Source organism: Vanessa tameamea, chromosome 12 (assembly GCF_037043105.1).
Source record: "Vanessa tameamea isolate UH-Manoa-2023 chromosome 12, ilVanTame1 primary haplotype, whole genome shotgun sequence".
NCBI classification, from domain to species: Eukaryota; Metazoa; Arthropoda; class Insecta; order Lepidoptera; family Nymphalidae; genus Vanessa; species Vanessa tameamea.
Window position 1 is genome coordinate 634163 of NC_087320.1, and position 26766 is coordinate 660928.

The following is a 26766-nucleotide window of genomic DNA, read 5'->3' on the forward strand; positions in this document are numbered from 1 at the left end:
GTTTAAAAAAAAACAAAGTAGGTACCTACATTATAAGCTTATAATCTAAATATTTATTTTATTTAGAACCATTGGTTTATAAATAGTTATAGAAACCATGAAAATGATTGTCTATTTTTTATCAAATGCATAAAACTGTTTGCAACAGCTGTTTTAACACCAACCGTTGACAACCTCATCCGCCTCCAGCGTGCACGTTTTCCCAGTGGGGATACAGGCGCCGGCACATCGCGGAAAAAAGTAAAAACACTATCGTTAGTCAATAACAATGGTGCGCGCGCGCCTTTTTTCCTTCCATTTCTAATTCGGACAGCGGCTACTGCGGACGTTACTTGCGTCTTTTCGCGCGCAAAAGAAAAAAAAACACAAACGTCAATGCGTTCGAATACTTTTACTGAAAAATCATTTGTGAATTATATACGGCTTTTTTATTGTGATATTAAAAGACAGTGGTAGTGTTAATATGGCATTTAAGTGTTATATTCGTGTTGTTTTTATTTTGGCCGTGTTACAGTTTTTAGTAATATCACAGGCGTATAGTCCAAGAGGTGAGTTTGATTTTATTAAAATGTTTTCTTCTATAAAGTAACACTGAATTGATAACTATCTATTGTTACAAAGAGGTGAAACTGTGTTATTTCAACAATAGCACCTGGAGCGATGACTTTATTTCAAATTACGGTTGTTATCGGTTAAGGAGCCAAGCTTTCCATAGAATTTCAAAAATTTAGTTATAACATAAATTTTCTATAAAAATATGACATTTATATGAAAATAGTTTGTCCTCGTACATAATATATAAATTATTTTAAAACAGATTAATACTATATATATAACTTTGTACTTTTATATTGATCATAAAAACCTATAAATAATATAACAGAGCGAAAGATACATTAGGATAAGTTGGCAACTAATTGGCAACTGGTTTGTTTTGATAACTAAGCCTTTGAATTTCTTAAGCCTGTATTGAAAGCTGACATATTCACAATTAAATATATGTATTTAAGCATGAGTTGAATATACGTCTTATTTTGTATCTGTATCCCTGATATCATGATTTCATTATTTCATTGAATATAATTATGTGATATTATTATAGGTATATTATAGTTTTACTGCGTTTTCAATCAAGGAATAATTGTCATTTTTCGATGTGGTCACGGAGCGATCCTTATAATAATAATTATACAAGTAATCGTGTTACTGAAGTTAAAAATGCGTTTTAAGGGCATGGTTTACACAAGGCATTCTTAATAAAATTACTTGAGCTGTCGCGATGCAGGATTCAATTGATTATTTAAAATATTCTTATTAGTAAAGCTACAGCGATAAAATGCATGGATTTAATTATTGTTGGATATCGTTTAGGAATAAATATTTTTTTGTGTGATTTTTCAAAATTTTACTCAAAATAAAAAAAAAGAGTAACTACTGAGTTTCATGTCTGTTCTTGTCTGTTTAATCCACATTCCGAGTGGTGGTAGGTCATAGCTCAAAAATGCAAAAGAAAATTTATTCGAATTTTTTTCTTTTGGAAATATTTAGTATTATTACTAAATATTTGAATAGTTTTCTTGAAATATATTCTAATGTACATTAGTAGTCTAAAGGCCAGGAGCAGCATTTTGGAAGTCTGCCATTTTGTAGGTACGTCCATTTGATACAATTCCAAAAACTCTCACTGATCTTACAAAACAACGTCAAGAATTTTTTAATATAATTGACGCAAAAGTCAAACCTTTAAGCAAAGGCATATATATTGTATTGATAATGATTATTTTTCTTGTTAATATTTTTACGTTGCGACAAAGGTACACATGCCGCCGGTCATGAGCTGACTGGGAGCATTGCTCTGCTACTGCTCACTATAATCATAATAAATATACGTATACTTTTTTATAGAATCAGTTTATCTAATATCTAATTGAGATTTGACAGGCTGTTAGTTTTTATCTGACATTCGTGAATTGAAAAGAAATATTAATAACTAGTTTTAACTGCGGCTTTATTCGCGCGAAATTAATAAAAAATTACCTATAGCGCACAAACCGTCACCCCCAAATTTGACCCCTCTACAGATGAATTCAAATAAGTAATGTCCTTCTCTGGAACTCATACTATGACACCAAATTTCATTTAAATCGGCTCAGCGGCTGAAGCCTGAAAAACAGACAGATCTTCACATATAATAATATTAATATTGATTTGGATCACATGTTTGTGAGATCAATAACGGGCTAAGATTTATAGCCTAGACTTTAGAGTGAGAACTACATAAAGAGCGAATTCCATGTATAACTTTAATTCCATTCTATTCTATTCGAGACATAATTCATAGTAGACTTTTCTTTTATGGATCTGTTAAAGTTTGAGCTGGACTTGTGTGTCGTGTCGTGCTTCGTTAGAAGGTAGATGAGAAGCCTATTGCAGTCATATATTTGTATAGAGGTTCTGACGCCTTGTGAAGTTTCGCGGACTACAACTCCAAAAGCTATAGCTGTAACGATTTGAATAGCCGCAGAATACTACACAGGCAGATAAACAAAGATAATCTCAGTGTTAAAATGAAATACTACTAAATACGTAAGTCTAGCGTGATTATACTTTAGTTATCATAAACATAATATTATGAACTGCCATTAAACGTAGTAAACGAAAATCTGCGTAAAGATACAACATCTTACAATATTTTCCACGCGAAAGCCAATTTTCAAAATTTTACATGAAATTTACTGAGTAAACTTGACTTGTAAGATCTACGACTATCACATCAAATCGCTATTAACCGAATCATTTAAGAAGACCAAACCATAACATAAAGAAACGTCCCCTACGGAGAATCCTAATCCTAGGCTTAGGTTTACACAACTCTAAAAAGGCTTTAAAGTACGGCACGTGCAGGTATCCTTACGAGCCATTCGCCTTTAAGCATGTGATGAATTATACGCATAGAGTAAATAAATAACGTTAGGAATAAAACTTGTGATTGCTCGGATTTCAAACAGATTCTACTGAGCCATCGTGGCTATTATACGATACCAACAACACACAATCCGATACAATTAAAAAACACTTTCACAAGTTAATAAAATAATAATATTAAATGTTTAAATCCACGTTTTATAATTCAATTACGGTTATTACGAAACATGCCTCTCTAGCGGAGGAAAGCTTTGATTTGTACGAAACAAAAAAAAGCTTAAACGATAACGCGCTTACAATGGAGACTTGACGTCAGTCGTAATAGATATCTCAATTTGCTTCTTTTCACTTTGCACCTTGATTGTTATTTTGTTAAATCAATGCGTACGCTACACGTACTTTTTGATGGATAAATAAAAAAACTACCACCGGTTCGGAAAACTGTACCTACAGGGAACTGAGACGAACCGGCTAAATAAATATATTGACACGAGGAATGACTATTTTTATATTCTATACAAATTATGAAATAAATAAATGTAATAAATTATTAAATAATATTAATTGTTTTCATTATTAAATATTGTTAAATGTGAGCGTGCCTTACGTCGTGATATTCGAAGTTCAAATCATACTATCCGAAAAGTATCTATTAAAAAAAATAATGTTATCGTTTATTTATTTTTAATTAACTAATTTTATTTGTATGTTTATTTACATAATATGTAAATATAATTGTTAATGTTTTACACATTAGTCGGCCCAAAGCGGAACACACCACTCACTATCGTCAGGTAGTCTTGAATCTGTATCGATTTTCAGTCATTTTTATCGAGTTTCTAAGATTGTGTCGGGTATTAGATTCACTTTCACGAACTTACTCCGACGAGGAAGCCGGAGACACGTGCTAGGCGGAATTATTCTCACCGATATATATTATTTATTTGATGCGGTTAACGCTCCGTTCAAAATAATTAAACATAATTTATTTAATTCTATCTTAAATTGCTAACTTCCCTGATGTTATGAAATTATTCTAATTTTATACATTTAGTTTAGGTTTGGCAATGAAATAAAAATGTCAATCTTTATAAAAAATATATTATTATTAAGACGTGTTACTCGATATAAAAATTATAGACGATAAAAAAGCGAAGAATTCGATAATGATTTAATGTATGTATGTATGTGTATATGTATATCTTTGCATAATTAAATTCGTAGAAAAGTGTAATTACTTAGATTCTTACCTTACCTTTTACCTTTGAAACTTTTAATTTAATTCAATAAACTAAAATTACGATTCAAAAATGTTTTAATAAGTTATCTTTTGATTTTGTGTCATCGTATTTGATCACAAAGTTTATATGTTTGATTTTTGTTTAACAATTTAAATCATAGAAGATAATTTTATCGTTCGGTACGTTTTAAGTCGACTCTTTTACTTCATTAGGTAAATTTAACGGTCGATAAAAAATAAGTCTTAACGTAGTCTGTATTTACATTCAGAACAAACAATAATACTTGTAATAAATATATCGATGCATAAAATACGAATTCAATAAGTAATTTTATTGATTTATTTGTTGAAATTAACCTCGAGTGAACTTGAACGCCACTTTCTCGTTTATGTAGACGAGTTGGAAAATTATTTATATTGTAATGCTGTTTTCTTTGTTATACAATTAAGTATTATAAACATAATTTAATGTTGTTTGAATACTGAGAATCTATTTAACATTCGTTATTAAAATTGTTTTTTTTTAAGACAGCGTATTCCACCACGCTCCTAAGCGGGTTAGTGGATACACATGTAAATTCCCTCACAATGTTTTGATTAAGCGCATGAACACACAGGTGCCTCCTGGGCTTGAACCTGCAACCATCGGTTAAGATGCACGTGTTCTAACCACTGGGCCATCTCTGCTTATTTAAATGTTTTTATTTAAAATGTTAGGCGGCCAGACTCCAATTAAATATCAGAACTGTACAATAAGTATTAATCATATGTGAAACTCGAGACAGGGAAAGGGTTAACCATCCCTTACATCGTCATTGAGCCACCAAACTTTCGAACTAAGATAGCCCTTATACTGTAGGGCAAAGTATAATAGGTACAACAATACGAGGCATCCTTGTATGCCGGTAGAATATGCAATGATTGGGTGGGGACTATTATTTGAATTAAATTCGAACGAAATATACGAACTATGGTAATTATGTTCTTTGAGGTGAGTTGATGGCAGGATAGAAGATTTTATAGTAGGTATAAGGCGATGAAAGCACGTGTAGGTTTCTATGTAAACGCATTGGCCACTTTAACATTTTCCGATGCCTGGGAAATTAAATTTAAAGTCAAAATATTAAAGTTCATTTTCAAAAAACATAATTTTGTCTCATTAGCTGTTCCTTCTTCCAACAGGCGATTTGTATTTTCATATATATCCTCGATTTATCGTTTCCCTATAATGAACACAACGTTGATTTTATTTAAAATTTTCTGATGACATTGTCATAATCTGTACTAATATTATAAATGGGAAATTTACTGTCTGTCCGTAGCCCTGACGGTAAAATTACTGAACTGAATTTGATGAGATTGGGTTTAAGGCAAGCTTGAACCAAAACCTGGCTTTTTGTTACCCAAAACTGACGACAAACATCTAAAACGCGAGGGTGTCCACGGGCGTCAACTAGTTTAATATACAATACAAAGTAATTTCAATTATTTATTATGTAATTAGTAATGTAGAAGTGTCGACACAACCTTGACCGACACACTGACTTATTAAAGTGATTCCCAGCAATGAATTACGGTGTAACGGAGAGCGAGATCACGCAGTTTTTTTTTTGTTTTTACGACCGTTTTCTGTTGGTGTTTTCGATTTCACTATTGCAACTGACTATTATTCATGTTTTACAAGTATTTAAAACGCTGTATAAGTAACGTAAGATATATTACTATACATATGAATAGTTTTAGAAATAAATTAAAAAACTGTACTTTCCATAAGAACAACACCAAATCTTTCAAAATTACAACATTAGTACTGTATTGTAACTATTCAGATATCAGAATTAAAATTGAACTAAAATCGAATTCAAAATATCCACATTAAGTATGTCGGATGTTAGAAGTAATTTTTTTTTGTAATTCATAAACCTTAAATGTCAAAATGGGGAGTATTTGAAAATGCTCCCATATTGACTTATCAAATTGATTCAATTGAATTTATTATTATTTACTACTTCTGTTATTTATCCAGCCCTCGTGTTATTTATCGAGGAACGTTATAAGGAAACAGATCGCGCATTAAAAGCAACGTTTTAAAAGGGTCATTGTCTTTTTATTCCAAACTATCTTTGGCAAAATTGTTATACACAGTTTTACCTTATACGGACATTTTGTTTCAATAATTTATTTGAAAAATCAATTACGGTGCAATGTTTCATTTCATAAAATAAACACCTAACATATAACTAACATAATAATAATTATTGGTTACGTTAGAATATCAAAATTAATAAAATTAAACTTTAATATTGAGCACATTTCAAATGTAGACAATGTTGTCTTGTCAAAATAGACGGTTCACCCTTGCACGAGTTGCGCGACCAGAGTAAGCAAAAATGAATGTGTTTGTATAGTTAGCGAAATGGTTAATTTATGATAAATAACTCGGACAAGATCACCCACTTATCTACAAAAATGTCCTTACACTATTCCCTTAAGAGAAAAGAGATTCAAAAATGTACTAAACTTGTATAATTATAGTATCTTGTATAATATATACAAGTTTAGTAATAATAATGTACATGACTACGATACATGCCTACATCATTTAACGCATAATATAAGAAATAACCTAAATAATATGGGATACGTTTTTTGCAAATAGATCTGTTGTCAAACCTTACGAGACCGTTATACAATGAAATAACCCTCGCGAAATTTATAAAACACAAACTTCCAACCTTTTTACTCCCTTAGGGCTGGACTGTCGTAGAGTCCGTTTTTAGCGGATGTCTACACCCTATAAGGAACCTACCTGACAAATTTCAATTTTGCAGTTGTTATGGTTTCTGAGATTTCGTGATTAGTCAGTGGTATTTCGCTATTAAACAGAGTATAGTATAAACATTTTCTTTAATGAATTTGTAATACATAATATCACCGGAAGGAAAATAGATTACGTCGTATATATCAAGATATAGTTTCAATTCCGTCATCTGACTGTAATATAAGCCCGGGCTTTCACTTTAAGGTCGCCGGTTCGATGCCTGGCGGTAGTGGTGACTGCAATCGAAGCGGCAAATTAAGATAGCGTTGATTGTGATTTTATTGTTATTTATTTATCTCTCGTTTCTGTTTATTTTACAATTGATTTCTTCTTTATAGTTTTGAATTTCTAGAATGATTTTTATATTGATTTTAAATTTTAGTTCAGTCTGGTACAGCTCTCTTATTTGAAATAAGCTTAGCAGTTTATTTGAATGACTAAAAGTTATACCAAATATGAAATTGGACCATTAATTTTTTTAACATTATCATTTATCTATTAGCTAGCTTGTGTGGGGTCAATATTTCTCAGCAGATTTCTCTGCCGAGCCTCTTTCCGGTCGTCTTAGATTACAATCTGCCCAGATTTTTGGAGCTATTGATTGAACATACTATGTATTTCGTTCGAGATAAACATTTTTATACCGGTTGTTATTTCTAGAATATACATGCTGAAAACTTTTTAACTTTACCTTGAATTTAACGGTCCAAAGGCGCTTCAGACCCTACTCGAATAAAGTATAATTTAGTTTTGGAAGTAATAAGCGAATTATTAGTTTATTTACGAGTACTCATACTTCTTATGCATCTCAAAGTGTTAACTTCATAAGTATTACTCTCCCTAAATGCTTCGTATCTGGATAAATAATAATACCCAATTAAGTACGCCGTGGAAGTTTTGAGATTGCACAATTATATGTCCCTTTATATTTAATGATTATTCAATTGATGTCCGAGTTACGTAACAGAAAAGCACGGGTTCCGTACACCACGTGCGTCTCAGAATGCATTTAGCTTACGGGCTAAGTTACAGGCGTTTTTAGGCGTAAATGTTTTTTTTCATAAATGTTGTTATAGTTTATTGTACAACAAAAGTGTAAAAATATATACAAGATAAATAAAAAGGGCAGTTTTATCGTTAAGAGAGCAATTCGTTTGAGACAACCTTGGCAAAAAGGGCATAAGTTTTATAATGGGATACTTTTAAATAGAAATGTTTGATAAAACTCTTGATTTACTATATAGACTAAATATTAAATAATCATTAGACACATATGGTATCTAATGATTATTTAATAATAAATATATATGAAGTACTACAGAAGAACAACGTCTTTAGACGCAGGTAGGAGTAGCAGACGCAACTATAGGTAACTTAGTAATTTGTTTTCATATTTTATATTTAACACTAGTATAACTACAAATTAAATTATATACATCCACTAAATACGTTAAATTTTCTCTAAAAAATGTATCTGTTGACGAATAAAGCCGAGTACACACTCTAAATCTGTTTATAGAACTTGTTAAATCACAATACGTTTTTACAGCATCTATAAACTTTATTCGTGTAGACTTTCATAAGGCTTTCATAGCGTCTAATAAAGAAATAAATGTAGTGAAACTAATAAATCCACTTAAATGATTGTACGTCGCTATTAACTTGTGCCACAATTACGTCATACATTATTATTGTTATGTCGGACTCGTGGACTAATCAGATTCTTGCATCACAAACACTTCGCATTGAAAGGTTTTTGAACGGATGACTTGTGGTTTTTCTTGCAGGTTTATTTGTGTATAAAAGTAATAAATAATAACCTCTGTTCACAAAGGCACCCTTTTCTCCTATAGACAGATTGCAGCGTATACCACACTGTTGCAACACGAGTTGTAAACACACGTAGCTAAATGACCACACGTGGAGATGGTATTTCTGTATTTCGTATCGGTTGCTCTCAGTACGTGTTCCGGTAGCTCTATTTTAATTGAAAAGTGCTTTATGAGCCTATTTGAATAAAGAATATTTTAACCTTACAGGTAACTAATATAGTTATATAAACACAAATTAAGCTCATGGTGGCTCTGTAAATATGTGGTTGAAATCCATGATGCTAAGTGTAAGGCACACTGGTACTGTAAGAAATATAAACCATTTCCTAAACCGTCAATGAATATTTATAATTACACCGAGTCAATCTCCATAGACATCGGAACACAGCAATATAAAATAATGCTATTCTTGATCAAAAATATATACTTAATTCTAGAAGGCTCTTGCGAATACGTTTGAATTGTAATTTTACATAATTCTATTAAATTTAATTATGTAAAATTACAATAGGCCGAGATGGCCTAGTGGTTAGAACGCGTGCATCTTAACCGATGATTACGGGTTCAAACCCAGGCAAGCACCTCTGAATTTTCATGTGCTTAATTCATCTCGTGCTCGGCGGTGAAGGAAAACATCGTGAGGAAACCTGCATGTGTCTAATTTCACCCGCATTGCAGCAGCGTGGTGGAAATATGCTCCAAGCCTTCTCATCAAAGGGAGAGGAGGCCTTAGCCCAGCAGTGGGAAATTTACAAGCTACTTATGTAATGTAAAAAAATGTCTAGAATTGACATATGTAGCAATTACAAATAATACCACATAACGTTATAGACCTCAGTGTTATAGAACAGTTTAAGTTTCACGCGGCAACAGTAGTAACGTAATCAGTGTCGCGTCAATGAAAGTAAAAGGTGCTAGGTTCGATGCCACAAGGAACCGACTGTTTTCCAATCACGTCCAACGCACAGGAGTCGATCGCCATAATTTGATTTTAATGTATTCTACGACGTTGTGTAAATTAAATGTACGACTGTTGTATTACTTGACGTGATTACTTCCGGAATGTCCATGTGTTCGACGTTACGTTATGTGTTCCGGATACAATGTAAATGATCGGCTTTATTGATAAAATAGAACTTTTGGATTAACTTATTGGATTAGTTGATTGCTTTCATTTAATACTACTGTTTACATTTAGAATTCCATTTAAAAAAACGTAAGTGGAACACGACTGCGATTGAGATAAAAGTTGGGACAGATTGTTTTTGAATCTTCATGTACCGCTAAGAAATTCTTAGATTTATAAACAATATATTAACGTCGCCACAGGGACAAGGGAGCACCGAGCGGGGGTGATATGTTGTAATGCTCTCGATGTGGAATAATAGCTTATCCGAACCGGTAGCTTCACTTTAAATAGTTTGTTAAATGACGATTCAAAAGTGCTTGTAAAAGACTTGAATAAAGTATATTTTGATTTGATTTGATTTGATTTGAACCAAGAATGTTCATCACAGAGGTTTCAGTAGGTAAGAATCCCATCCCAATCCCTAGCTGACTATTTTTCGAATATTTCTGCCAGGAGTAAATTGACGCGGCTTGAACTTTCCGACAATGTACTATTAAAGTAAAAAAGGTCGTGTGTGTATCACGTCCGATAATTGTTTACCATAATGGTCCACCGCCACTGAATGTTCAGGTGCATAATTAGTATTTATAATCTCGTGCTACATAGGAGCGTACTTGAATTAGCTCCAAACACTCAAATTACTCGTGATACAAATGCAATAATTGTTCCACAAACCAGTACACGCGTGAAATAAGTGGTAACAATGAAAGCCATCGATCCAAGAATGGCATTCAATTGTCTCGTTAGAAGAATTGTTAAAGCAATTATAGTATTGATATTGACCGATAATATCGAACAGTAGCCCGACATCTCGACTAATTGCTATAGAGATCATCTTGATAAGAGTAGGAGAAAGGAAAGTGACTGCATATTTGAGCTGAATGATAAAAAGCTTGGGATTCAAATCTTACTGACGAATACGATCCAAACGGTACACTAAGACTTGGTTTGGAGGAAATATAAGAGTAAAAAAGTATATAAAATTCGTGTGCTTATTCTCGTCATCGACACGATCGTGGGATAAACGCAGCGTATACGAATTAACGTGCTTTCTGATATAAACATGGAAGTCTAAAATTGTCAAGCAAGGCTACTGATAATTATTTTTATTTACCAAAACAGGGATTTACCCACTAGACCGCCTGGGCTGTTATTAAATTTGACTAAAATAAAATAAAAATAACAATTAATATTCGGACGAATTTTAAACTGTACTTTTTCTTCTTCTTCCTAGTCGTTTCCTCATTACTGACGGTCGTGACCACCATGCGTGTGGCTCTCCTGTACACTTCGCACCATCTTCCTCCAGGCATTTCTATTCTGTGCCATTCGTAGGCAAGGATCCTGTAGACGTCTTTACTGTGTCTATCCACCGGGACGGCGCTCTTCCTCTACCTCTCTTCCCATCCACGTGGCCAACCATTATAAGTTTTTCCAGGCCGTCCTCCTGCCTAGCCACATGGCCAAAGAAACGAAGTACGCGTTGAGTAGTAATGGTGGAGAGACGAGTCTTAATCTGTACTAATGAAACTGTACTAATTTATTAAAAATTGTAGTTGATCATTATCGTTACAAGCATCAATTTACTTTAGGTGATACGGATATAATTTCCTCAACATTTATCTCTTCTGATATTGTTTTCAATTTCTCCGAACCATCCTTTCATCATTCTTCCTCCGTCATTTTCCATTTCGTGGGTACCGTTCTGTTCAACTGGATTCGTTAATAATACGAGATGATTTTCCCCTATATTCATAGTGTTTATAATTACTTAATTTATTTATAAATCGTAAGAACGCTTTACGAATATATGCTCACTTAGTACTATTTAAATATTTTTTTCTAAATATCATTACAAAGTAAATTCTAACTCAATAGCTTGAAAGAAACTAATGACAAGTAATATTCTGAGAATTCTGAAAGCACTTCAAAGGGTCCGAAACTAAATGATGACGAAATCCATCAAGATCTCATCAGCTCTAATGCGGACTTTCACTTCTATTCTTTGAATTATGCAATGAAGATTCTAATTATATGCTGGCAGATCCTAAAGAAATACTTTGGATAATGCCGGAGAGAGACAGAAGCTTGGTATTTATGATTATTTCCTTATACATAACGAAGTAAAAAAACCTACAGTATTCTCTGATAACTGTAATCCTGAAATTTCGATTGTTTAGCTGCTTGAAACGAGCTTAATAAACTAATAAACTCCAATAAAAAAAATAGATAGAGTTGTATTTTTCTAAATGTATAAATTTACAATATGCGTGTCGTGTTTTGAAAGCTAAAATAAAAAAACTTGCCACCCCCCCCCCCCCCATGTGTTTGAGGATCAAGTTAACCACGTGGAAAGTCAATAACGCAAGTGAAAAGTCAGTGATCCTTACTCTTATTTGAACTCTCGATTTTCGGTTGAAACCCACTGGGCCGTCACAGATGTTAACTTCATCTAGTACATACAACTTATAGAAATCTTCACAATCGAACCCGCATCAGTAGATCTCAATACCACAGTTTATCAATATATCAATCAAACGGTAATTCTTATCGGAAACATCTTAATTGGCGTTCTGTCCGTCTGTCAAGGAGGAATTCTTATTGAGCAATTGAAATTTCCGGACGACCGAATGTTCTGCAGACAAAAAAAACTAAACGAATCCGTATGTATACTTCTCTTTATTGTATAAATCAAAAATCTACATCGAAATAATTATACTTTACTGAAGTGTATCGTTATACACTTTTGAATGATAAATTTACTAGTTTAAATTAAAACTGCCACCGTTACGGAGTCTAAATTCTACCCAGTGAGAAGGAACTAGTAATTTCTTTTTCGACCAATGATATCACGTATGTTATTCCTATATAATAAACCTACCAATCAAAATTATTATTTTTTAACTCGTCAGGCAGAAATAAACTCAGTTCTTAATTGATTCTCTAATGGGTTATAAATTAGCTATTGTTACGAAGCAAACCGATCATTTTTTAAAAATGTGTGTATACTCTATCAAGTTCGTGACCTTAAATGACCTTTCTCATGAGTAAAATCTACTATTCAGAGTTTCGAAGAAAATTTAAATTGCTCACAACACTTACAAAATACTTTAAAAATATATTAAACTGTCGTTCTTGTTAAAATAAAAGACATTTGATGTTGAATGTGTTTTCTTGTCCGCTCAAAACATTTAAACATAGTTATAATTGATAAATTAATTTATTACTGGCTTAAAATTTTACTGTACCAACAAAATCCTCATTCCGCGTAATTTCCGTAAAAACGTGCGCAAAGTCTAAGTTTCACATAGTAATCAAAATATAGACTGCGTGACATTCATGTAATTCCATACATGGAAATACATTTTTAAGTTACCTAATGTATGTCTGTGTGTCCTCTACAGTTGTCTACGTTGACAAATTAAATAGTCATTATATCACTGTTCGCTTTCCTAAAAAAAATTTAATATATTAACATTTATTTTATTACAACTTTTTTCATTCAATATTTTTATCAAATCATCGTATATGAAGTCAGGTGTAACGTTGAAGTAATCTGGTACCGGAAGTAGTAAATCACCAGTGATTACTGGCATGATCGTAATACCATTGTGTAATTCCGACCGCGAAATTACGTGTTATATGCACACCGGTAATAATAGTAATAACTGAGAAGAAAGCTTCGAAATTGTAACGAATTTATATACGAAAAAACCCAGACGTCGAAATGAGAGAATTTAATGTCAAAACTTCAAAGCAAATACTGAATTACCATCGGTTTAAACAAGGTTCTTTTATATGTGATATATTTTGGCGGACGGACACAGGTTGTAAACTAATTTAGCATTCAATGTATATAATTAAAATAAAAAAATGTATAGTTCTATAAACGTACCTAAACCAATAATGTGTTGATATTATTTTTTTGATGTAATATACGATTACTAGGCAAATGGGCCACCCGAGATATGTAAGTGGTCTCCAACGCCCATAGACATCGGCGCTGCAAAAATTAAACTCAAACTCAAACTACTTTATTAAATATAGAAGCATTACACTTACTTATTGATAGTCAAATGAAACACTACCACCGGTTCGGAAAGAAAACACCCCGACCTGAGATAAACCGGCGAAAGAAACTCAGCGGGTCTTTTCTTTTTGTCTATTTTTTTTTTACACAATTGAGTATGAATAGAAATAGCCAGGAGGCGATCGTTTCATTCCCAAAGTGAAAGTAAAGTTTAGTAACTATTCCTTACATCGCCAATGCGGCAAAGCTTGGAAGCTAAGATTATTTTCCCCTGTGCTATGTTCCTGGCTCACTCACCCTTCGAACACAACAATCACGCTTTAGTGAGTTATTTTGCGCACGCGTGAGAAGATCATAGGCCCAAAACATATAAACCCTCTTTCTTAGTTACTATACAATACAATTTATATTCTATACAGAATCATATCCCGATTCTGTATTAGAGCATTTATAATAATTATTTATCTTTTTATTCTTGACATAGATGTTTATATGTGTATGTTGATTACGGTAGGTAGTCGTGTTTTATTCGTTACTTGATAAAATAAAAATTAAACCGCTGTAAAGTAAATTATGTAGAGTTCACTTTGTGCTAGAGGAAATTGTTATTATGAATAACAAACAGCATTATCTAAATTCAGTTTTTATCTGTGATAATAGAATGATAAAATACTAGACTAGAAAATAACGTAATAACAAATTTGGTTTAATTGTGTGTATGTATATACAGGGTTATTGGTAATTCGATGTAATCCCGGTAGGAGGTGATAGGGGTGATTATTTGCTATAATTTTAACCCCCATATGCATGATGAAAAGTGAACCATTTTTGACTTATCACGGTTTTTAGATTTTTTCAAAATAAGTCAAAAATGCAACTTGAAAAATTTATTTAAAAAAAAAGTATCAATTAAAATCCATTTTTTTCTTCTGATTTATAAAAACGAATGAACATTGGTTATTTGTCAAAATTAAAAAAATAGTTATTAAACTTCTCCTGCAGATTATTTTAAAAACATAACCGTTTTATCAGCTCTCCAAAAATGTATAACAACTAGGAACTTATTTCAAAACAACCGAAATATAATGACCACAAAGGACGCTGGTGGAAATTTGTATTCGAACATGAACGAATTCGGACTAAAGTTCGCTCTTTAAAATTCACACAAAATAATTAAAAACAATAGCCAATGGAAATAAAACTAAAATACAAATTTAAAATAAGATTTAGAACTCAACTACCGAATTAGTCAAATTAATCCGCATCATATTTGATGCGGTTTTTTATATTCTCTCTTCACCGGCTACTCGATGTATCAGTTTATAATAAGCGAATCCGGGATATGCATATGGGGGTTAAAATTATCGCAAATAATCACCTCCTAACGGGAATACATCGAATCACCAACAACCCTGTATACATAATATGTATATTTCCACCAATATATAAAACTGTGTTATTGTTATACTTTTGTTTTGGTAAGTTAGTATCTGTAAAGTATATAAAAATAAGATCTGTGATCAAGATATTATATTATTAATATATTATTATTATATCTGAAAATATATTAATAAACAAATTTAAATTTATAAAAACCGTTTTATCATTGTATACGTGTATTATTGACATTGTAAATATATTTATACAATTTACCAGCGTCCAGAGACATTGGCGCTGTAAATATTAAGCATTCCTAACTACGGCAATTCGCCGCCCATCTTAGAAATTAAGATATTTATATCCCTCGTGCCTGATACACTCGTTCGCTACAAGCTAAATACTTCAATAGTTATATTACAGAGCATACATGTGCTGTTCTAAGTACGTTATGAACACATTCTTATAATACGAGGACAGCAATCAGACCCAAAGAAAAAATAAATTTAATTAAAATAAATTTTAAAAAATAAATAATTTGTAAGAAAACCACCGGACCAAGAATATTATAGTAATAAAGAATCGATGGTGTTCAAAACACTCGTTACATAATGTTGATTTTACCATAAAGAAAGCAAATTACGTCATCTTAACCGTAATCCACATTAATGACTTTTACAAAAAGTACAAAAATGACGCGAGTCCACCGCTTTTTCTTCGCAATACGGCGACAATGGACAAAATAAACTAAGACGAATTCCAAGTGAACATTGATACTATATGCTCACGTGTTTAGTCAGCTTGTTCAAAAGTGTGCTGTAGAAACTACTTATAAACGTAACTATAGGATAAAATATAATTTAATTGATGGAATTAAAAAGGTATTGATTACTAGTGTTGTCGATTCATCTCTCTCGATTCGATATCGAGTAATTCTGAAGCGTTTGTAATTAATTTTATTTAATTCTGTAACATGACGATTCAAAGTGCTTATAGAACCAAATCAATACTTATAAAATCGTTGTTCCTGGCTGACTATCATCGCGTATTTCAAAATTATTGTTTAGAGTTTAAATTTAGAACATACGTTTATTTTATAACGGAAGCAATCGTTATGAAAGGTTTTAGTAATTTGTATTATGTATAACCGAATGAACTCGAGACGGGCAGATAATTAATATATTGCTTTGATTTGATCGTTTTAATCCAAATACAATATAATAAGGAATAGCAATAGTTAATGATGTAATGATTCATGTATTATTCCATACCCAAAGTAATATTGTAACTATAATAATTTATAGCGCCTTTTCAGAGTTTATCTTTGATTGGCATGATATTGGTGAAAACGGAATGAAAATCTCCCAAGAAGTATCTGAGATTACTAGACGTAAATTTTTATCATAATATATCAGAAATAAAAACAAAAATTACATATTAAGTAATCTCTCCTTGTAAAAAAATTGCTAATGCTGAATATCCATTTCGTATTTATCTGTAACATACAGATAAACATATATCAATTTACGTAATGGTGCAAGTGTCAACGAAGCTGTTACACCATGGCAATCTTAACACCTTACTGACACTAAGCACAGAGCGACATTTATTAATATTATTCTGGAAATGGCAATGAAAACCATCGCATATAAATAAATAAGTCGTACTAGATAAGAACCGTAGCAGAACAGTCTGCAAATTTTCCACGGATAAGGCTGGTCTAATCGCATTTTAAGGAGAAGGCTTGGAGTTTAGTCCGCCACGCTTCTCCACTTTTTACTAATTTGTAATCATGTTACAAAAAACACACGAGCAAGTCTTATTTAAGTAAAAGCCCATATAGATGATAAAAAGATAGCATTCGTTACTTTTCAAGCAGATAATAATTTACTAAAAAAATATTATATTTAATTAATTACCGATGGTGAGAAATAATAATAATAAATACTCTCTTGCCTGTACTTCTAGGTAGAATGTACATTCTACTAAAAGTATATTTAGAACCAGTGGTAGCTTTATATTAAATTTAATCTTGTAAAATTACGATTAAAAATTTATAATATGGGCTTAATCAATACTTATAAAATAAGGTCAAATAGTCCTGACTGCTCAACGAAAAGTATTTAGAGAGTTGAAATTCCTAGCATTCACTACCACCATCTACCTCGACGGCCCGCCAGGACGGGGGTGTTAGAGCCTCAGCCAGGCCTAGGAAGGCGGCTCCACTAGCCGCTCAGACCGCGCCCACCGCTTGCCCACCGAGCGCACCGGCACCGGCGACGTCCCAGACACCACCAAACCAGGAGCCGTCCTGGTCCACGATGATGAGAAAGGGTAAGAAGGGGAGCAAGACTGCCCCCATCCGAAAACCCGAAAGCCAGCCAAGCCGAAACTGGCTACCCCTCGCTCGGCTGCAATCGTTCTCACGTTGCAGCCGGAAGTAGTAGGGAAGGGTGTCACCTACGCGCAGGTCCTGGAGAGAGCGGAACAAAGCGTCAAGCTCCAGGACCTCGGAATCAGCGGTGGGCTTACGCCCTACTACGTCCCTCCCCTACCTCACTGGCTGGGGGATTCGGACGGCACCGTGGCGGTCCTCACGAGGAGCGGAACGGGGTCCCCCCTCTCACTCATCGAGAGGGGCTCGGGCTACGTAGTGGTGGGGTGGGGGGAATACGTCGTCGTCGGTACGTACTTCTCCCCTAACCGCAGCCTGACTGAGTTCGAGACCTATCTCGGCTTAGTCAGAGCTGCGGTGGCCAGGCAGTCGCCGAAACCGATAATGGTTCTCGGCGACTTAAACGCTAAGTCGCCTGCCTGGGGCAACCCCGCCACGAATCCGCGAGGGAGGGCCGTCCAGGTGTGGGCCCTGCTCTCCGACCTGTCCCTCCTCAACAGGGGGCAGGTTCACACCTGCGTGCGCCCTTCGGCATACAGGCCAATATTGCTGCTGAACGAGACGGACAACCGTCAGGGCGTCACGGTAGCATGCGTAAGCGATCCCGTGGCGCCCGCCGAAAGACGGAGAGGGTACCGCTGGTTTTTTAGTGGGTAAACTTTCCATCACGTGGGGGAAGCGCGTAAGGCGTTTTTCCAGCGAGAAAAAAAAATAAAAAAGAAGGTTACACAGGCTATATAATATGCTCTATAATCAGTATCTTTGACACATCCGACACGATAGCACTTCCATCGTATTTCCTGTTCCGCGGAACACCGTCTCGTTACATCGTTGACGTAACTCCTCATAAATTATTCATGACAGAACAATTACTCAATTAGGTATGTAACAGTGAATACTTAAACTATTACCATAAAGTTAAACAGCTTTTTTAAATGAATATTATATGTTTTTTTAATGAATGGAGATATGAAAGAGCTAACATATAATGCCTAAATGTTTTTTTTTGGTTTTAATATACATAAGCTTATATTGTTCGCTTTGTGGAAGACGCTCATTAATATTCTGCACGTTAACTTTAACACATTAAAATCTGTTTAGCTTTGAATGATCCAAAAAGTAAGATTCAATGGTTAACTTCGTGCAGTGTTAATGTCTATGGGCAGTATGGTCTATGATTTAATTATGTTTGTAATGTATAATATAGTAGAGTTTTGTGTAATCTATGTAAGTGGATGGATAAGTTGGTCATCTGATGGTAAGTGGTCATTTTCGTTGTAAGAAATAATCACCATTCCTTACACAAATAATGCGCCACCAACCTTGGGATCTAAGACGTTCAGCCTTCAAACCCAGAGAATATGTAAAATAATCAAGGTTCGTTTGATTTTACTCCTTGTTTGATCGGAATAACTTACGAATTAGGTGCCCCATATGCCATGTGACGTAAATTGCTATGATCCTCGAACTATACTAGCTTACGTGCTTAGCATAGCGTAGCGAATTGACTCATAATTACATTACCATTAAAGTCTAAATAGAATATCATCTTGTAATAATTATGATCTAAATAATTTATGTAAATATAAAATGAATTAATTACCTTTATCAGGACGTAATAGAAATAAATGAGGTGTGTAGTATTCGTATCGTATTATTACGATGTCAATTATTCACAAAGACGGTGAAAGTCGATGTTGACAGTTATATATTCGTTTCTACTGTATACTATGACCACTTCCTGCTACCCGTGTTTGCTCGCGTGGGTGCTATGTAAACTAATATACATAATCAGAGCCGAGCCCCAGTGGTAACACATTTGAATGTTAACTGTAAATTGCGGGTACACTGAAGTTTTGTATATTTTAGTTGTGTTAATAATTTATTTATTACTTTAATTCGGTTACATAAGCAGCCTGTAAATTTTCCACTTCTGGGCTAAGGCCTCCTTCTCTGAGGAGAAAGTTTGTAGCATATTCCACCACGCTGCTCCAATGCGGGTTGGTGGAATACACATGTGGCAGAATATCGTTGAAATTAGACTCATGCAGGTTTCCTCACGATGTTTTCCTTCGCCGCCGAGAACGAGATGAATTATAAACACAAATTTAGCACATGAAAATTCAGTGGTGCCTGCCTGGGTTTGAACCCGAAATCATCGGTTAAGATGCACGCGTTCTAACCACTGAGCCATCTCGGCTCATGCTTTAATTCGGTTAGAGTGGTATAATAAAATTGTTCCATTAAGTGTCTAATGCAATTTTTTTAATGATATATTATGGTTATTGATAAGCCATAAGGCAAGTGTGTTTCTATATAAAATTATTTTTAGTTTTTAATTATGGGACATATTATGTTATATTACGACAATGTATTCGATTTTCGAGCACTCGCCGACGTCAGGTCCAACGTAGAAAATTGACAGTCGACTATAGGGCGCGCGGAAGTCATGGTCAGCTCATGACAGGTACAACTTCAGGATGTCGGTCGTAAATGTTAACAACTGATATACCTAGTTAAGCTCCCCGGATCATCGTATTACCTATTCATCGAATTATAAGTTAACACACGCATTATGTGCACTATAAAAACTCCTTTACATTCATTATTAATAGAGAAAATTTGACCGCCTCGTTGGTCTATACGGCCGCGTATCCCGAGGTCCTGGGATCAAATCCTAAGCCGGGCCTAGTCCTAAATGGCACGTAGTCTGACAGCACGTAACGTACTTGTTTTAAATATTATTTCTTCCCATCGCATTATTAGGACAAGGGAATAAATAGTACTGCCAACATATCTTAAAGGAACTAAAAGGCAATAATTAACGACTCAAACATAATATATATATCAAATAATCTGAGACGGATATAGCATTTAGGAAGTTGATAAAACTTAACACTTATTACAATAACATAAAACCGCTAAGCGTGAATCGCGTGACCGAAGTGTTCCGTGGTACTAGAAATTATCTAATGCAGATACTATGCGTTAATAATGTAATGACAGTTTTTCTTGTTAATGATATACACATTACGATAGCTCATAGATCAGCGCTTATATACTGTATTGAGGTTTTAAGGTTCCTTGAATAACAAGGTTGATGTGTAGGCCCAGTGAGTGGATTTTAAACGATGATTCTGTGTTTGATTTTGTTTATAATTCATACGTATATCTCCAACTCGGTGAAGGAGAACATCGTGAAGAAAACTGTAAATAGAGGTTAAGAATCTGCCACGTATACAAGTATATCACCTATGGACTATACATGTATATTGTAACAGTTGTCGTCCAGGGCTTTCTTTGCTTTTTAGGGTCGTGAGATACTTGAATTTACTCCCAGGTTTTGAAACGCTGATTTTATGTGTAATAATTTGTGGTCACAAAAGAAGTCCTTCTTTACCTTTATTGTCAAAAATAAATATATACGGAACTATCTTTGCATAGCTTCGAATCGCACCTGGAATGTTTTTATTAATGCAGTGACGCGTTGTAAGATGTGTTCCGTACTTACATTGCGTGCGTTTTTATTACGATTTAAACGCTAAATGCGTAAAACGATTTTGATTATTAAACATTTGGTTAAAAAAATGTATCAGTAGTCATTATGACGTCATTATAAATTAAAATGGCGGATAATATCCTCATAAAGGCCGTGCAAAACACTATGGTTTATTTTAATACCCAAGAAATTCATTCGTATTTTTTATAAGAATATAATATTTGTTTCAGAATGTGGTGTTCCTCTGAGGAGGCACACGAGGCAGCCGCGCGAGCGGTCAGCAGGGCAGCTCCGAATTATCAAGGGGAGGGAATCGAAGCGCGGCGCTTGGCCATGGCAGGTTGGAATTTGTTTTGTGGTTATTTTTATAAACTAAAAAGAAATCCTTCCTTTAAGAAGAATAACACTTGTCCTAATCGGCATATATAATGGAACTGAGGGTTTTTTTTATTATTATTATTGGACACTTTAATCCCTGGAACTACCGCTCGGATTGGAAAAAGCTTTTTACCTACATAACAATATATAATATAATTATTTGGTATATATAATACATATGTATTTATTAAACTTAGATATATGTATTTTGTTATATATTATTTGTATTATTTAAAGATTAATTTTTAGTTGTTTAAGAATAAAACATGCTTGTTTGCACCATCCCGTTTCCCACAGACAAATTCTTACTCTAAAGGGTTGTCTGTAAGAGATTGCTTTAAGCAATAAGACCGCCTTTGCACGCTTCTCTTTTTTGTTATATGTTCTTGTAATGTTATGTACACTGTATCTTTTGTCTTTTTTTTTTTTTTTATAAACACTTTATTACACACAAAGTGCAATAAAGTGTTTATAAAAAAAAAAAAAACAATCCTTAAGAATTGGATAATCAAATGTGACTGTCTAATTCTTGAGGATTGTTATATAGGCTATTCGTCATCACGCTAAGGCCCATTAGGGCAAAGCAGGGACACTTAGCGTGATTAAAACAGCGTAGAGCAGTTATTTTATGCTTATAATATAAATACCTACTATTTTGATTATTAACTCATCACTGACCTTGAAATTAACTAAATCATAGGTGTTGTAAGTTACGATTCAATCCCGTGATAATGAATATATTACAAAATAATATGATTTTCATAAGATCGTGTTAAAAACAGCAAACATACATAGACTGATATCACAACACTCCTTTTGAAATATGGCATCCTCAGTCCTGGTTGACCGTTCGGCGTTATGGTTACTCACGTTCAAAAAAATGTCAAATTTGTTTTGTATTTTTGAAAAACGTTGCAACGTTTGCTAAGACTTCTGCACAGAAAGTATATAAATAATTTAAAAAATAGTACTTTTTGTGAAATTTTAAATATATTTTTATATATTTAATATCGGTAATGTGTTCAAATTTATTTTCAATAATAATAATAACTTTAATTAAATAACCTTCCCTAACATCTTAATTGGTATTTAAGTATTTATTGTGATATTCCGCCAAGTTAATATGACATAAAACTGTATCGTACATTAAGCTGCGGTCATACTTACGACCAGACAACGACCTTCATTATTTGTATTCAACAAGGAACTTAATGGGTAAATCTACCGCATGACTAATTGATTTGGTTTAAACCATTGATGTTATGTATGAAATACATACCCTTCGTAGATGTCATATTGGAGAGTATTAAAGGGTTAATGCTCTCCAATATGACATCTACAATGTTATGTCTCGTGAACTTGACTTCATATCTCCGTCAGCCCCCCTCCAACGTCAACGGCATTTCACTCTTCATCCTGCGGGCATATGAGCGAAAAGTACTTCCGGCATCTGTGATTTCCAGCCATTGTAACTATCGTATTATCCAGGGAAGGGATTCTTCTAATTTCTGACTATCAGGTTTGACTTAGTCAAATGTAAGACTATAGTAAAAAAGAAATATTCTGTAATCATACTGGGCATAGTAATACATAGTCATATACAGATACACAGTTTGTGGTAGTAGAAAAAGTAGAGGGGCAAAGACTTATCACCAGTAGAAAGATAAGTTACATACCAATGCTTTAACTTTATAAATGATCCGTCTTTTAGGCTGAAGCCCGTAGGTGTGTCTGATCATTCAGGACACATTATGATTGTATTAAAGCACAGTTATCATAATTGTTTAAATTATGTGAATTGGTAGGGAGATATATATAGTCCTTTATATACCATATGACTACTATACGTTAGTTGAAAAGTTACATAATGTCTTGTTTTTCGAAGGTCTAATTTTATTGATAACAGAAAGGTAATCACTTTTGTAAATTTTATACGTAAGGCCGATGGAAATTAAGTACACATAGAAATTACTGCAAAATGTATAATAATCTGTTTTGCTTTTACATTGACAAAGTTCCCATTAAGCATTTACAGTGTCACGATACTCATGGTATGCCACTTTACCGGGTCCAATTGTGTTATGTTTCAGGTTTCTCTTCAACTTCTTCACCCGAACTACGGTCTCATCGGGCACTGGTGTGGTGGAGTTCTGATCCATCCACAATGGCTATTAACAACCGCACACTGCATACATAAGTAATACTCAATTTGTTGGTACTTTGCACACAAAACCTATTGTATTTTTGGTTATCATTTTTATAACTGCAAATCGAAAAAAGTGTTGAAATAATTATGATCACCCCGAATATAAGCAATTACAATCTTGTTAAAGTTGAGAGTGGTCGAGTTTGTGAGATTACTAAAATACAATTTGTCCATTTTAAATAGATCGATATATAATATTTTGTCCAATGTAATCGTTTCCAAAACTAGTACTCAGAATAGTAATACAATATTGAGATATGACTTTTACTATGGAGATTTATTTCAATATCCAGAAGTAGGATTAATAATAAATCGTATGAAATGTAACCCAATTAAAAAATTATCCGTATCTAAAATATTATCAGTCTGTTTTTAGATGTGTTACTGATCTTTTGTTACGCAGACCAAATGAATAGTATCAAATAATTAGTCCTATATCTTTGAGACAAATTTTGTATTAATTTTGAGACATTTTTTTAAATTTCCTATTATTATTATTATTTATAATCACTTTGATACTTAATATCGACAATATTTACGAAATATACGTAAAGAAAAGTATGTTGTGTAATTATTCCATAAGCGCCTGCCATTTTTTTCATAGCTATTAGGTTGTTTGATGTCTTTGAAATATTTTAACACTCATTGGCATAAAATATTTAACGGTCCAATTTGTGTCAACAGAGCACAAGCATCTTTTGCTTTGTAAGAAATGAGATTCGAGCATAAAATATAATTTCACCCGACAAATGAAATGTTTTTTTTAAAGCTTTGTCTTTGATAGATAAGTTAAAAACAGTAGAGAGTTACTTAGTCTTGGAACTGAATTCATAATTTAAGATTCATCTATCGGGCCATCACAATTTGCCATCGTTAAAAGTTAAAGCGTTATTACCCCGATGTAAATATTTATATTGTCTTCAATTAATTAATTTCAGTGAACTCTTCAACCTACCAGTGCCAGCTCTATGGACTGCTGTCTTGGGCGAGTGGGATCGAGCTGAACAGCGAGGGTCTTACCTTCCTATCGAGAGGATCGTCCTTCACCAGAGGTTTCATAATTACCAGCATGATATAGGTACATTATTGTTTGAATATAAAGACTCATAGATCCGCCAGTTTTAGTACTTTTTACATTTTTAACTAAGAAAAGTAATAAAGAAAAAAATACATTATATATAAAATATAATAGAATGGTTGTCGTATATGTTACTTTTAATATTTCAGCTCTTATGAAAATGATCAAGGCAGCTGACGTTAGCGCTGGAAGTCGGATACGCACAATCTGCCTTCCTTCATACGAATTACCAATCAATCACAATACAGAAAGAAGCACATCATTCTTCAAGAAACCAGATGAAATGAGAAGAAAACCAAAACCCCCCAGACCAAATCCAGATACAGCTGTGAAATATTTGGAAAAACTCAACAACCTAACTAAAACTGTATTCTCAGGTGTTATAAATAAAAAACATAAGAACACAAGATACAACGTGAGAGTGTCAAATGAATCAAACAGACCGACGGAGAGAAAAAATGACGAAGAAATAAATGAATATGAAACAGCAAATAAAGTCAAAGATTTAGCTTACGACAGCGCTTCCTTGGATAGCGTCGTTAAACTCATCAAAACTAAAGCCGCTAGAGATAAAATTAAAGCCAGTATTAATAGAAGTGATAAAAAACTTATGTTTGGCGAAGAAATAGATCCGTTTATCGACGATAATAATGGTTTAGATTTCAAAGATGAATGCTATGCGACTGGATGGGGACGAGAACAGACAAACGGCACTTTAACGGATGTTCTGTTGGAAGCTGAGGTGCCTGTGTTGCCGCTACAGCTTTGTAGGGATAGATATTCATTGAGTTTACCTTTGAACGATGGACATTTATGTGCTGGTAGCACAGATGGCAGTACTGGTGCTTGTGTGGTAAGTGAAAATGAAAAAATATTCTTATTAAAAAACGCCGATCTGTTTCAAATTTGTTGACAATATTTTAACCGTAAAAGTAACGGTCTTGTCCAATTCGGTACATATTCGTTTACATTGTTTAATAAATTTATCGTTGAATTATTATTGATATGAAAAAATATGATTAACTTATAGAATTTCAATACTAGATAAAATAGTTTAAACAGGTAGTAGTATAATATATGGAATAAAATTTAAATGCAATAAAATCCACCATTCATTAAATAACGTTAGGAAATTAAATCTGATATTTAAAATGCAGATTTATAACATCTCGTTACGAGATAGGAATACGGCAATGAAATATATAACGTTTGATTGATAGAATTCGAATGTAGTTTTGTAAGTATTTTGTTATTAATGAATGATTAATATTTTTTTTATAAGCAATAACTATTATCAAATAATTATTATTAGGGTTATTTTTTTTTTTATTTGATTTGATTCGTGAACGGTAAACGAAGGCAGGAAATCTGCCTATGCCGGGTGAAATTCTTGAACACATGTGGCTTTCCACTGAATTTCCATTAACCGGCACTGAAACGGCATGGTGGGGTACTTAAGGGGATTTCCATAAAGACAACATTTTTTAAAGTGTCTTAAAATACAATTGGTATTAAGAAAGCAATGTGTTATCTTTTTCTGTATTTTTTTTGTTCTTCGCTTCACGAGTTTGAATGGAAGAGTAAAAAATATAATAAAAGTAATAAAAAAAGGAAAATTGATTAAGGTTATCGTTCATATTCCAGGGCGACAGTGGGGGCCCACTCCAGTGCAGATCAGGTGGTCGCTGGGAGCTCCGAGGCTTGACATCCTTCGGCTCAGGATGTGCTAGAATGGGTGTTCCAGACGTCTACACGAATGTTGGACATTACGTATCATGGATTTACGCTCATATTTATGCCAGTTGAAAGTTAACTGGCATTCAACCTCCGAATTGACCGCGGACATTTAGACTGAA

At 33.6% G+C, this 26766-nt stretch overlaps 1 protein-coding gene across 1 annotated transcript; it reads left to right on the forward strand.

Annotated features, from left to right (window-relative positions):
- The first annotated feature begins 218 nt into the window (after nucleotides 1–218).
- On the forward strand, nucleotides 219–26766 carry LOC113401493 (uncharacterized). The gene is made up of 6 exons (XM_026641427.2): nucleotides 219–548; nucleotides 21479–21588; nucleotides 23717–23823; nucleotides 24771–24910; nucleotides 25060–25763; nucleotides 26555–26766. Exons 1-6 carry the CDS (start codon nucleotides 464–466, stop codon nucleotides 26714–26716), a joined length of 1308 nt encoding a protein of 435 aa, XP_026497212.2. The 5' UTR covers nucleotides 219–463; the 3' UTR covers nucleotides 26717–26766.